The sequence below is a fragment of the Phodopus roborovskii genome, unplaced genomic scaffold (genome assembly GCF_943737965.1).
Source record: "Phodopus roborovskii unplaced genomic scaffold, PHOROB, whole genome shotgun sequence".
Taxonomy (NCBI): domain Eukaryota; kingdom Metazoa; phylum Chordata; class Mammalia; order Rodentia; family Cricetidae; genus Phodopus; species Phodopus roborovskii.
The window spans coordinates 2809623-2822427 of record NW_026126744.1 but is presented as its reverse complement, the minus strand read 5'-3'; the positions used below and the strand labels follow the sequence as shown (position 1 = coordinate 2822427).

At 34.4% G+C, this 12805-nt stretch overlaps 1 protein-coding gene across 1 annotated transcript in view; it reads right to left on the bottom strand.

Annotated features, from left to right (window-relative positions):
- The window catches only part of Sema3c (semaphorin 3C), a 149188-nt gene extending 138154 nt beyond the window's left edge, over nt 1-11034 (bottom strand). The window contains exon 1 of the mRNA XM_051174913.1: nt 10874-11034. Coding sequence (XP_051030870.1) covers nt 10874-10976 — 103 coding nt within the window. The 5' untranslated portion in view covers nt 10977-11034. The remainder of the gene's footprint in view (nt 1-10873) is intronic.
- Nucleotides 11035-12805: the final 1771 nt, after the last annotated feature.

Genomic DNA, 12805 nt, shown 5'->3' with positions numbered 1-12805 from the left:
TGCATGTAGCAGCACATCAAGTTAACTTGATTACAGGAGCAGCAACATGGAAAAGGCAAGATAATTAATTTCCATGAATTACAGGGTATAATCCTAAGTAATTAGCATGTGTAAGGTTGAGGTCTACATAACATTATACAGAAAGACTGAACATGTTGTACTTAAGAATTTAGGGATATACGTATATATGAGTGTGTGGGTGTTGAAACAACTAAAAAAAGGTCATGAATTTGAAAAACAGCAAGGAGGAATATACGGGAGAGATTGGTGGGAGAAAAGAAAATGGAAAAATTATGTAATTATATCACTATTCAAATAATACATAAGAGAAACATCTAATTTTAAAATATGTTTATTCTTTTTAAGTAATGAATAAATATGACTACTGATTGGTCACACTTTGAGCACTTTTTAAGACAAATAATTTTGTTATGTAAAATTAATTAAAGTCTGTAATTTGCCTATGGATATGGGTGTATAATTCAGTTATGGGGTACTTGTCCCTTACCCCTGAGACTCTGGATTTGATTTTAGTACCGTCAATAAATTACTTAGATTTAAAAAATCTGTTTTCTAATTGGCTTACATATAGTAAAAACCAAGATCTAGTCAAAATTTTAAGATAAAGTTAATAAAATTAAGGCATGTTGAAGCCTTAATATGATGTAAGTTTGTTAATATTCATATTCATAGCCTGTTAGTTCTTCATTTGTAGCGTGTTTCTGGTTTGATATCACACCTACTTATTATTAATCTTTCTCTTGTGCTATCCTGTCCTCCAGTGCTACAAGGGCCACCATCAAGCTGTGGGAGGTGAACAAAGACTTGGGTTCTTAGGGCCTCTACCCTGAGAAGTCTGTAACAGATGAGATAATGGGAAATTCTTCAAAACGGAAAATGTACTCTGAAGAACTAATATATTAATCTTGAGCTCTCCAAGGCAGTAAATTCCTGCTGGATGAGAAGGGAGGTTTGAATGATGGCTGTAGAGAAGCCTGCCCCTTGGATGAGCAGAGAGGACTTGCCATTTTTACAGCTCAGCACATTGCTTCCTGGCCTAAAATAGCACAGCTAACCCATGGGCTGTGCCTGTCCTGGGCCTTTCTTGCCAGCTCAGACTGTGTGCTGACAAGAACCTCACCTTTGTTTTCTTTCCTTTAAATGTGTTTTCTCTGACAGACAAAACAACCTTTAGTCCAGATAGGGCAATGCAGAAAGCAAAGGAGTGTTGGGATCGTCTCAGAAATTGAAGCATTTCCTCCCAATACTTTTATATTTCATTTGTGTTAATAGTAACAGAGTTCAAACCAAAAGCATCGCTTTCTATGCTCCTCAAATAAAGGAGGTTGAAGAAATGGAAAAGCTGAGCAAACTGTGGTTGTATAATTAGGCAATACCCGGGGCTGTGAAAAAGAACATGTGAATCACCGCTCCATAAAGAGAAAGAATATGATTCTATGGAATGTACCTTGGTCACTGTGCAAGAGAAATGATGAGAGCAAATGGTATGTTCCCCCAAAGTGTGCTGTCACCTGAGCTCACCATCCTGCTTCAGTTATAGTATCAGATCCCACAGCAGAAACCCATCATCTATGTCCCGAAGAAAGTTTCTCCTCAGATGTCTTATGGTGGCTTGCCATTTCAAGGAATAATGAAATACTTCCTGTACCCCCTTTTTAAAATCCTTCCTTGGATCTACACAAAATAATTGCAGTACAGTGTAGTAGTTCGTAGTAGTTCAATGCATGCTTATAATATTCAATCACTAGATAAGATAGGTCTCCATTTCTTTAAGCAGTTATTCTACATAGCTTTTTTTTTTTTTTTTTTTTTTTTTTTTTTCTTTCCGAGTGCAGGGTCACTTGAGTTGGTGCTACATATTAAGCTCAGGGCCTTGGGCACATGCTTCTCACTGATCTATACCACTGGCCTATCATGTGTTTCTAGGGAATATTTCACATACCTCCTATCTAGTTCTTCCTGAATCACATAAAAGCCACTGTGATCTATGGTCACCCAACATGCTATGTAGAGCATGGGGCATTTAGCTTTCAATTCATGACATTTTGGTCCCACTTATCCAGACTTTGTCCATTTGCCTTCTACTTCTTAGTCTCAGAGACCAGTGTTATATTGTCTGCTGTGATATGGGAGAGAGAACTGATAAAATATCTTCTTTAACTTTGATTTCTGTAGATTCTAAAACCAATTCAACAAATGTTTATGAATCTGGCTCCACTCTGAAGTCTGCATGACAGCTTGTATTGTAATATTTCCCCTTCATATCACTGGGGAACCAAGCAGCTATTTAATTTTCTCACCTACACTTTAACACTAGAAATAGTACTTAACCTACAATGTTTTTAGAGTTACATAAAGCAGTGTGAACTGCTGAGGATAGTCCCTGTCCCATAGACCATGTTAATGGTAGTTTCTGAAAAATAAACATAGATTACTAAACATATTTTATAAGCATGGAAGTCAAAAAAGCATTATACACTTAAGGAGGGACACAAAATTTTACCTCTCTCCATATATTTTCTTAGTCAAAATTGCAAATAAAACTTGTATAAATTACATGTTTGTGTATATATGTGAACAACGACAGAGCAACAATTCTGCCCAAAAAGCGAACAAACTTAAAGTGAAGTACCCTGCATTATTCATACCATTTTCCCTGACAAAGAGCCCAAACTAATTAAAATCAGTATATAGCTATGTCTTTAAATCCATGAAACATGACACATTTTCTTCCAAAAATATTTGCTTAGAGGACATAAGAATTATGGTAATAAGCTCGTCCTTTGAAGTGAGACATTCCCTCTTGTTTCTGCTTTCCAGGAATCTAATGCTTTTATGCTGGCATAATATCATAACCTCTTATTTTAGTATCCAAAGAAAGTTAACAGAATCAAAGGTAACCTATTAAAAATAATGGTTACTTTTAAGGAGTAGTATGCAGATTTTCAAATTATTTCTAAGGATTTCTGAGACTATGTCACTATCATATCATAGAAATAATTTGTTTTAATATTTTTCAAGTCACATTTGCAATACATTAACTAAAATCTCTCTTCAACTCAAGTTTGTGAATAAGATTTGGCATTATGTAGGCTTGTCTCACTCCTACAGTACTGTACAAGGAAAGCTTCATTTCCTTTATTCTTTTCTCATCTTCTAATTTTTTAATTGTTTTCAACTTGTTGTTTTACATTAAATCTTATGGTTACCCTACTCAACTCTCTGTTTTAGTAACATCTGACCCTCATTTACATTTATCAATAACGTTGTCACAAAAGAAAGAGTTAAAAGCTTTTTATTTGCACTGGGCCCCTTGTTGAGTTTGTGTTCATTAAAAAAAAAAAAAAATGCAGGTGAGCAAATCCTTAAGTGGCATTTAACTTAGACCACTGTAAGGAGACTTCAAAGGCTCCACAGTTCCCTGGCTTTCATGAGAACTAAAGACTTCAGAAGATTTATCTCATCTGCTGTGGGCATTCTTCAAATGAATGGGGAAATCAGGAACAACGGGCTGTATTTTTATCTCTTGGTGTAACCACAAATCAATCCGTTTTCAGCAACTGTGCCTGTTAATGTCAATGTTAGCAGAGTTCATAAAGAACTAATTCATTATTTTCAGTTTATTATCCAATAACAGTTCAACAGGTTTTCCATGTGGCTCACTAATTCTCTGGGTTCTTTTAATGTGTTGCTTAATTAACTAAGGTGCTTGTCAAACCAAGCAGATATTACAAGATAAAAGATGTTATGTCTTTGTTAATGTGAAATGAAATTCTCTCATTTGCATATTATACATGGCCTGAGGACTTTCACAGCTTGTTACTGAATATTCATCAGTGAAAAGGCAAAAGGAAAGATAAATTGAAGGGAAACCTACAGGCCTATGCCAGTTTGATAGTACAGTTTCCCACCTGGGAACATGCCTTTAATTACTTCTATGCATCTAAGTCAGATACATTCACATCTAGTGGTGAAACTTAACCTTGAGCTGAAAGATTGGTCAGTTTTAGCAAAGAAAAAATAAAGCAAGCTAGAAATCCTCAGAGAGTTTTAATCCCATAAGTGTCATTTTCCTTCTGAGGACCATGTAACATAATCAGTAGCTAATGGTTAGAAAGCAGTCTTCCAGTAGGATGTCTTTACTGTTCTAGTAAGCCCAAGCCAACAATAAATTGCAGATTCTTGCAGCTAATTTCTCTCCTGTGTATTTGCCATTAGCACTCTGATAGTTCTAAATTTAAAACCAAAATAAAATGTGAACAGAGAGCTAAACAGTGGGTTTAATGAGATGATCATTAGACCAAGTGACTCCCAGGGCTTAGGGAGACCACCTTCATTTTACAGTACTTAGTTTAGGATATAATTCTAGGCATAAGAATATATCAAACAAAAGTCATAGTTCAGCACTTAGCATTATTTTTTAGGTAGCATTTGATAATTTATATATGACTTTAAAAGAGACAAAACCCCCACATAAGGAATTTACTTTTCCTTTATAAGTTTTTCAAGATAGGATCTCATCATGTAGCCCTGGTTGAATTAGAAGTCAGATTAAACATCAGGCTTGCCTTGCATTCCCACAGATCTGCCAGCCTCTGCCCCTAGAGAGCTTGGATTAAAGATGTGGATCACTACACTAGGCACAATGATCTGTTTAAGACCAGATTGTCTCTCATGAGCTATGTAGCTCTCACTCAATCATAAAACACAGCTATTCCGTGATTGCTATTTTGATAACAATAATACATGTCCTCATAAACTCACATTAAACTCTTTAAATATTATACTTCAGTGAAAAGTTAGAGCTGTCTCTCTTTTAATTTCTGCACACTGAAAGCATTTTAAAGGGCATATATTTCTGAATTTCAATTTATCCATCTTTGGTATGAAAAACATCTAAAACTATAAACCCCTTTCACAAGATACACAAACATACACACATAGGTATGTATATAACAAATACATAAATATGTATTTATGCAAATTAACTAATGTTTTCTTTCTTTATAGATGATTTTCATAGATATAATTCATATCATCAGGATGCAAGGGACACTCCCACATGGTCTTCTTCCTGAGCTTTCTTGTCACTATTAAGTAGACCAGAACATTTCAAGCCATACACTCACTATGCCAGATGATCAGAACAGCAAATCAAGGACATTGAGTCCTCCTTATGTCCAAGTTCATCACAATAAAATAAATTTTAAAGAGAATCTTAACCGGAGTAAAACTTTGGAGGCAGTAAGTACATAAAATCTAAACATTTCTAGAGATGTTTGCATATATGGAATTCAATCAAGACCACCAAGCAAGATCCTATACAGGCCCAAGAATGTATGATACCTTTCCATTCCTGAAAAAGTCACAGGGACAAAGGTCTATTATGAAATAAACAGAATAATTAGGAAGAATTTTGTGGATTAACTAGGAAAGAGGTAAAAGTTAAATATTTGGATTAAATAGACATTTTGTGGTAGGGGACAAACAAGCTTGATAGATTTTTATAACATCAATCACTAGCTATGTATCAAGGGATGAATCCACAGGTGTTAATACAAAGTGACAAAATTCTCTGTGCTACTTGCCTCCTGCCAGTGTGACAGATAAATGAGAATCAATTGCATTCTGTGTGGAATTTATCATTGTTTTATGGTTACCATATTCTCTGCAGGATGGCTGTGGTTTAAGGACATTATTGTAGCTAAGGTAGCATAAGGTTGACAGATATCAAATTTTATTTTTATCCAAGATTTATTAACTATGAATGTCAGTTTCTAGAGCAGTGGTTCTCTACCTGTGGGAGTCTCATAAAACCATCAGAGAACATGGGTATTTATATTAAAATGCATACTAATAGCAAAATCATAGTTATGAAGTACCAACAAAAATAATTTTGTGATTGAGGTTCACTACAATATGAGGAACTGTATTAAACGGCTTAAGCATTAGCAAAGTTGAAAACCACTGTTTTAGAAGAAGTAGAACAGAGGACATTATAACACAAATGAGGCAATGTTTCTAAATTAGGGATATTTACAAATGCTAATTATCACACAAGCACTCAAGTATTAAAACATCTACTTTATATACCACACTCAAAAACCTTAATTAATTTCATTTTCAGAACACTCTTTATCTTACAGGGTATATATAACATCTGGATTAGGGAGCTTAAATAGCTTCTCAACATACCACACTCGGAAAGTACCCAGAGAGCCAAAAACCTAGATTTTTTTAAAAGACCATTTCCCTTAATTTTTCCTTCTTCTTATTCAACTCCTTTGTACAAAATATTCTTGAAAACATTGTCAGATACTATTAAAACTTCCTCAACAAAAACTGACTCCATAAAATAAAAACTTAAATTTCATTTCAGGGTATTAAATAGAATAAGGAGACCATTTTGTCCCAGTTATTTCCAAGTGATCAGGGGAACTGAGGTTCTGTAAAAGAATTACAATTGTGCATCAAGAATATAAGCCTTGATAGTCTTCATTTCAGGTAAATCTTGTTCTCACTATGCCATTTCTTTAGCTATGTATGTCTGTTTACATGTATGCCTATTTAAATATATGTTTTCACATTCCTAAGTCATAGAATTTGTAATAAGCATCCCTAAATTATAAATACATTGTAATATTTTTACTACATAAAATGTAAATGCCACATACATCAAAATGTATGCGATACTTTGGCAGAACTAATCAGATGTGTTTCATAATGCAAAGGGATTCAGTAGTTGTTTAGTATAGTACTTCAAAATATGACAGCAAATAAATGGAAACTAAAAACACAAAATGACACCTGATAGAAAATGAAGAGAAACACACAAATACATAGTTTAAGAGTCCTCCCACTTCCACCAACTGCTGAAAAAGCGAACAGATAGAAAATAATTAAGTATACAAAAACATTTTTAACCATCTAGATCTACTTGGCTTTGCTCATGTGCTCCATGCTGCAGAAGCAGCATATCCATTATTTTTAATATATAGAAAATTTTGTGTAATGATATTAATAAATTTCATGTAAGTGTTCTTTCAGGAAATTAAGTCAGAAATACATAAATATATATATATTAATACAAATACTAATGGAACACTAATATATAGGTAAAATGAAGAAATAGTTAAGCAAATTGACAAAAAGTTGAAGTGACTGAATAAATAAACTTTAACAAAGTTTTTGTTAGATTATAAGAGATATTAGACAAAAGTCTGTAGCATGAGTAATTATATAAGAAGAAAGAACTAAAATCTATTACCTAAGCTTTCATTGAAGGAACTTCCTAAAAGAAAAACCTATTGAACACCAAGCAAAAGGAAATTAGGAAACAGTGAATTTTAGTGCCTAAACTAACAAATATTTAACAGAAAACAAAGGGAAAAATGAAAAATTTTAATATCTGAGAGAACGCTAAAGTTGGATAATCCACTAACAAGATAAACTAAGACATAAGGAGGTAGATGCACAGTGCCAGTCTCAGAAATGAAATAGAGAACATTACTACAGACCCTACAGATTTAAGAAATATTTAAATAACTGATGAATAGTTCTATTTCAATAAGTTGAATATTTAACAGTCATGATCTGAGTACTCAACTAAAAGAGTTTTAGTTTTAGTTTTAGTTTCCAACTAAAAGGAAAATAATATTTTGAGAATATATTTCATTTTTTAAAAAGTAATATTTAAACCAAATAACACAACAATTTGATTTCATATAAATTAATATAAATATTGATAACACTTTTGAAGTGCAGAACATTTTTTATAAACTTGTATCGATCGACCACTGACTCATTTTATCAAATCACAGAGCACTGGTTTTTAGTCTTGCATGACAGTACGTGATATGTTAGAATATCTGTAGGTAAAGATGGGACTTTTCAACAAGGCTTTCCCTTGTAAAACATTCCTTTCTCCTTGAACACCTAACTATCTCTTTCTTTAAAATCCTTATAGGTTATACAATTTTTGATGTGGGAAAGAAGAATCAATGTAAATACTGCATGAAAGCTGAATCTATCATTCTACTGGCTTTTGAGGCAGCAAATATTTAATCCACTGATAGAAAATTTCTATTTATTTGAAAGCTATTTGGAATAAAGTAAGAATTATAAAATTTACAAAATATCTAATAGAACTCTCCATTTTATAATATGAAAATCCAGCTAGCAAGAATTTAACTAATTAACCATCTGAGGTATATTCCCAGGTAGGACTGATAGCCCTCTGCTTGACCTTGCATTAGATCAATGTGGGAAGGCAGCTGTAAAATCACTGTTTGCCAAATGTTATCACTCCATCAATCCAGTCCAAGAAGGGATGGAATGTGCACGGTGAGGGGACTTCTTTTCCACACACCTTTACATTGACATCAGTGTTTACTTGGACATCAAGTAAGACAAGTCTGAGCAGTTTCAATAATATTCTACACAGAAAGAGACAGACAGGAGACCCTGGTTCAGTGGCTGAGATTTCAAGACAAAAGAGGGAGGAGGCAAGGTAGTAAAGAAGGTCATGCAGATGCAGAGACATACGGTAGACGAAACAACTGACCCTTGTCTAATACAAGAATTTTCTCAAAGCCTTCACATTCCCTTTTCTAAGCAGAAACAGTGCCACAAATTTGAAGTATAAAATAAGACCGAGGTCTGTGTTTAAATAAATACACAAGCATATTTCTGTAAACCCTGTGAGTAGATTTTAACTTAGATGTTAAGAATAAATCTTTTTGAGTTGGGAGTGGTAGCTCAAAGCTGGAATCACAATGTTTATAAAAGCTGTATCAGGAGAATTGTCAGAACTTCAAGGCTAGCCTGGGCTGCACAATGTGTTCCAAGCCCTCTTAAGCCACAGTGTTAGACAATGTCTCAAAAACTACAGAAAAATAACATTTTGGAGAAAATTTAACAAACTGTTCTGGAAATCTTAAATAATAATAAGTTTTTCCATGTTAAGAAGATAAATGGTAAAATACCTTAAGAATACGATCTTGAATTAACTATTGGAACGTGCACATTTTAACTACTTTTACTCATGTGATTTTTTCATAACATATTAATTAATATGTGCTACTCTACTGTAGAAATATTTAGATATTAACCTAAAAATTAAGAATTTAAATTATTTTTGTGGGTACAACTTTTAAATCAGTATTGGAGATAGAGAGAATGGCTCTGTGATGAGTGATACTCTATCCTATCTTATTAGTACTTATAATTGTGGCAAGAAAAAAATGTCAGGAACTAATGATACATAGATTATTTTATCAATCCATAGTCTATATAAACCACACATTAGGACTATCTGTTCTTTGTGGATCTGTTTTGATTTGGAGAAGTTTAAACACTAGACATACAGTAATATAAAAGTCCACTCTATATGGCACAACAACCACTCTCCTCCATAGAACTGACACTTAGTTTTGAAAGTTGGAACTTCTTCTGGGAAACAGAAATTATAATTGCTCTTTCAAATACAGAGTTACTGAATTATCCTCAGTGACTAATCACTTGAAAGCATTTACATAAAAAGTCTGGTTAGTATTGATCCAATAGAAGGGACTACACTGAGCTATCTGGTCTATGGGACCACTTTACCTCCTCATACAGTAGGAAAATATAAGTAATTATATTTTTCTTCGAGGTTTTGTTTTGTTCATTTGTTTGTTCTTTCTTATCCTGATTTGATAATCTCAACTTGTGAGGTAAAGTGAAAGCAACTGTAAAATGCTTTTGTAATGCAAGAGAAGTAGAAACATTTCAAAGCAGCCATTGTGTCCCCCTACTCTTCCCCACCCCCATTTTTACATCTAAGCAGCTTGGCAATGGTTCTAAGGGGAAGTGTCAGGCACAAAGGTTAAAGGTGCAATTAGAAACTCCCACTCAATAACCCCTACACATGGCTTCTTCAATGTTTATGGTTATCTTGGGGAAAGCACTTAATAACTTAAAAAGAAAGGACTGATAAGTGATAACCAATGTACTATTTTCAATTACTATGTGAAAGCCTTAGAACACCTTCTTTATCAAAAGAAACTAAACACATGTGAAATGACAGAGGTCATGTAAAAATTGCATGTAAAATATACATGTAAATGGTCTTGAAGGCAAGATGATGTTTCTTGCCCAGTTCATATTTCATCTGTCTGGTCAATAAGGGTTACATGACTGACCCAACCACCCAGCTAGAATTAATGTGAACAGTCTACATTAGCCTCATGGACACATTTGAAGACCACACCCTCACAAGACCTTCTGACTTTTTATATAAATCAAAATTTTAAATCGTAACATTTCTAAGCTTGAGAAAGCACTATTTTATACAACAATAATCAATTCATTGTCCCAAGTATTTTTAGGTCATTTTCACATTATTAGAAAAACATACCAAACATGGGAAATACTTTTGGAGTAGAAAAAAAAAATAGAACAACTCCAGTTTTGAAGCTTATACTTGAAACTTATGGTAGTTATTATAGTGGTTAAACTCATGTAGCCCTATCTATTCCTGAAGTTTGGCACCAAGAGGATGCTTTCCAGCACAGCCAGCTGACACAGAAGATCCTACACTTTGAGCTCTTTATTATCTCCCTGGAATACACATTTACCCCAGGAGAAACTTAAGGGGAAAAAAATAGCAGCCAACATCCAAAGCATTTTCATAAACATTCCCTCCAACGTAAACATTAAACAATTATAAGCAGCCATGCCATTCAAAAAGCAGCCCATACACTTTAAGAACTAAATAATGATATTTCTTTAATATGTTAATTTTTCATCTGGATAAGAAAGACAAAAACAAAACCTCAAAAAAGTTTTTCATAAGTTTTATCAAATTTCTTACCATCAAATGTTAAATAAACTCTTGCTTGGGGCTGGGAAGATCCTCTGACAGAAATAGAACAAATAAATACTCCAACCAACACACAAATCGCCCGGAATGCCATTTCTTCTGATTTGAAAATTAATATCCAAGGGAAAATACCTTTAAAAGAGAGATGGGAGATTTGTGAAATATCATTTCACATTTTGGCAAACCAGAAAGACAGCAATGTAGACAGAGTAATGGCTTGGAAAAGGCAGCTTAAGGTCTGCAGCCAGCAAGCAGTAGGAGGTGCTGTGACTCTGATTCTCAAATGGAAACATTGGCATTTATCTGTGTATGGAAATCTTTGTAACAAGAAATTGCATTATCTTCCCCTAAAAACAATGTCGACATCAAAGCAGAGCAAAGCATCAAGGGAAAACTTAACTGAGCTCTTTAGTATCCTTTCCATTTTAATGATTGAGTAGTGATGAATAAAAAAAAAATTCTTCCTAATAAATACAGTGGTAGAGACATTCATGGGTGCCCATTCATCCTGTGTTCATTAACTCTTCTGGATTAATTGTCTCTGAAATAATGTTTCCATACATAAATCTACCTGCGCTCCATCCAAGATTAGTAAGTCATTTTAATCAGGTATCTGCCAATGCATTCAGACGACTAGGCAGCGGTTAAATGATGCAGATGAGGTCACCATGGACTCATGCCAAATTTAAACCAATGACCTAGTGGTGAGTAATCCACCAGAGCCTCATATCCACCAATGCACATTTTACACAAATCAACCAGAGAGTGGGCTATCAAAGTCCTAAACAGTAAATCAGAGACAATATTCTTACTTGAAAATTGCAGCTATAAAATTAAAATAAGCTATTAACTAATGTCTAAATACAAAGGAAGGCCAGGTACTGTTAGAACAAACCGATGTGAGTCCCACTGGCCACATCATGTCAGTGATCTCAGGAACACGAAAGAAATCTCATCACTTTTCATCAAGTGTAATTGTACAGTAAAATGACGAGCAGCCTAATCTGGAAATGCACCTTTACAGATTTATGTCATGTCGCTTTTTAAATTGATTCTATTCAGTAAGGAAGTGCAGTTACAAATTGAAAGGGCTCTTTTCACTGACACACAAGGAAACGAACAATTAAACAGACCATGCAATCTCAAACAAACATCTAAGGCAGTCTCACTGGTAGCACATATGCTGCAAGAGTTAGACATGAAACTCTGCCTCTGCCACACAGACAGAGGGGCCCCTAGAGATGTTTGTGTTGGTAATTTTCAAAAGACACAGCTTCTTCCTGCTTCCACAACCTCTTCACCCTGCCATCCCTAAATTAACTCGGAAGAAAATTGATTTTTATGGGTGACTTTCCCTTAGCAGTTTACCCCTGTTGACTTAAGAGTTAAAGCCAGGGGGAGGAGAGTACTATTAATATGTCCAGTCTTAGTCTGTTTATTAACCAGGTTGAAAACATGTATCCAGCTTTACATACTGCTATTACCTGTGAACAATCTGATATGCATCCCCTAGAGAAGACATACTCTATAAATTGCAAAGCATAATACTATCTAGATGATTTGATAGATCAGATAGCGCTGATCTATCTAACAGAAGAACCTGGTTTCAATCCCACCCACTGATGGGCCCTGAATGCCAAGTCTTTCTTTCCATCTCCCCACCTTAGCGATTTACAACTTCATTCCTTTAACTCACACAGTTAAATGTTCTTGGTGGTGCTTGGTCTTCTACTATCAGCAAATACGAGAATATTAGAATTATTTTGTGTCATTTCCACCGATTTTTTTTTTTTTTTTTTTTTTTTTTTTTTTTTTTTCCTTAGAAGGCATTGGAATACCCAATTTAAACTCTTGGCAGGTGCCACAGTCTCCAACCAGGCACCAGGCTAAGCTCCGGGAGCGTTTTCCTTACAAGCCGCGTGG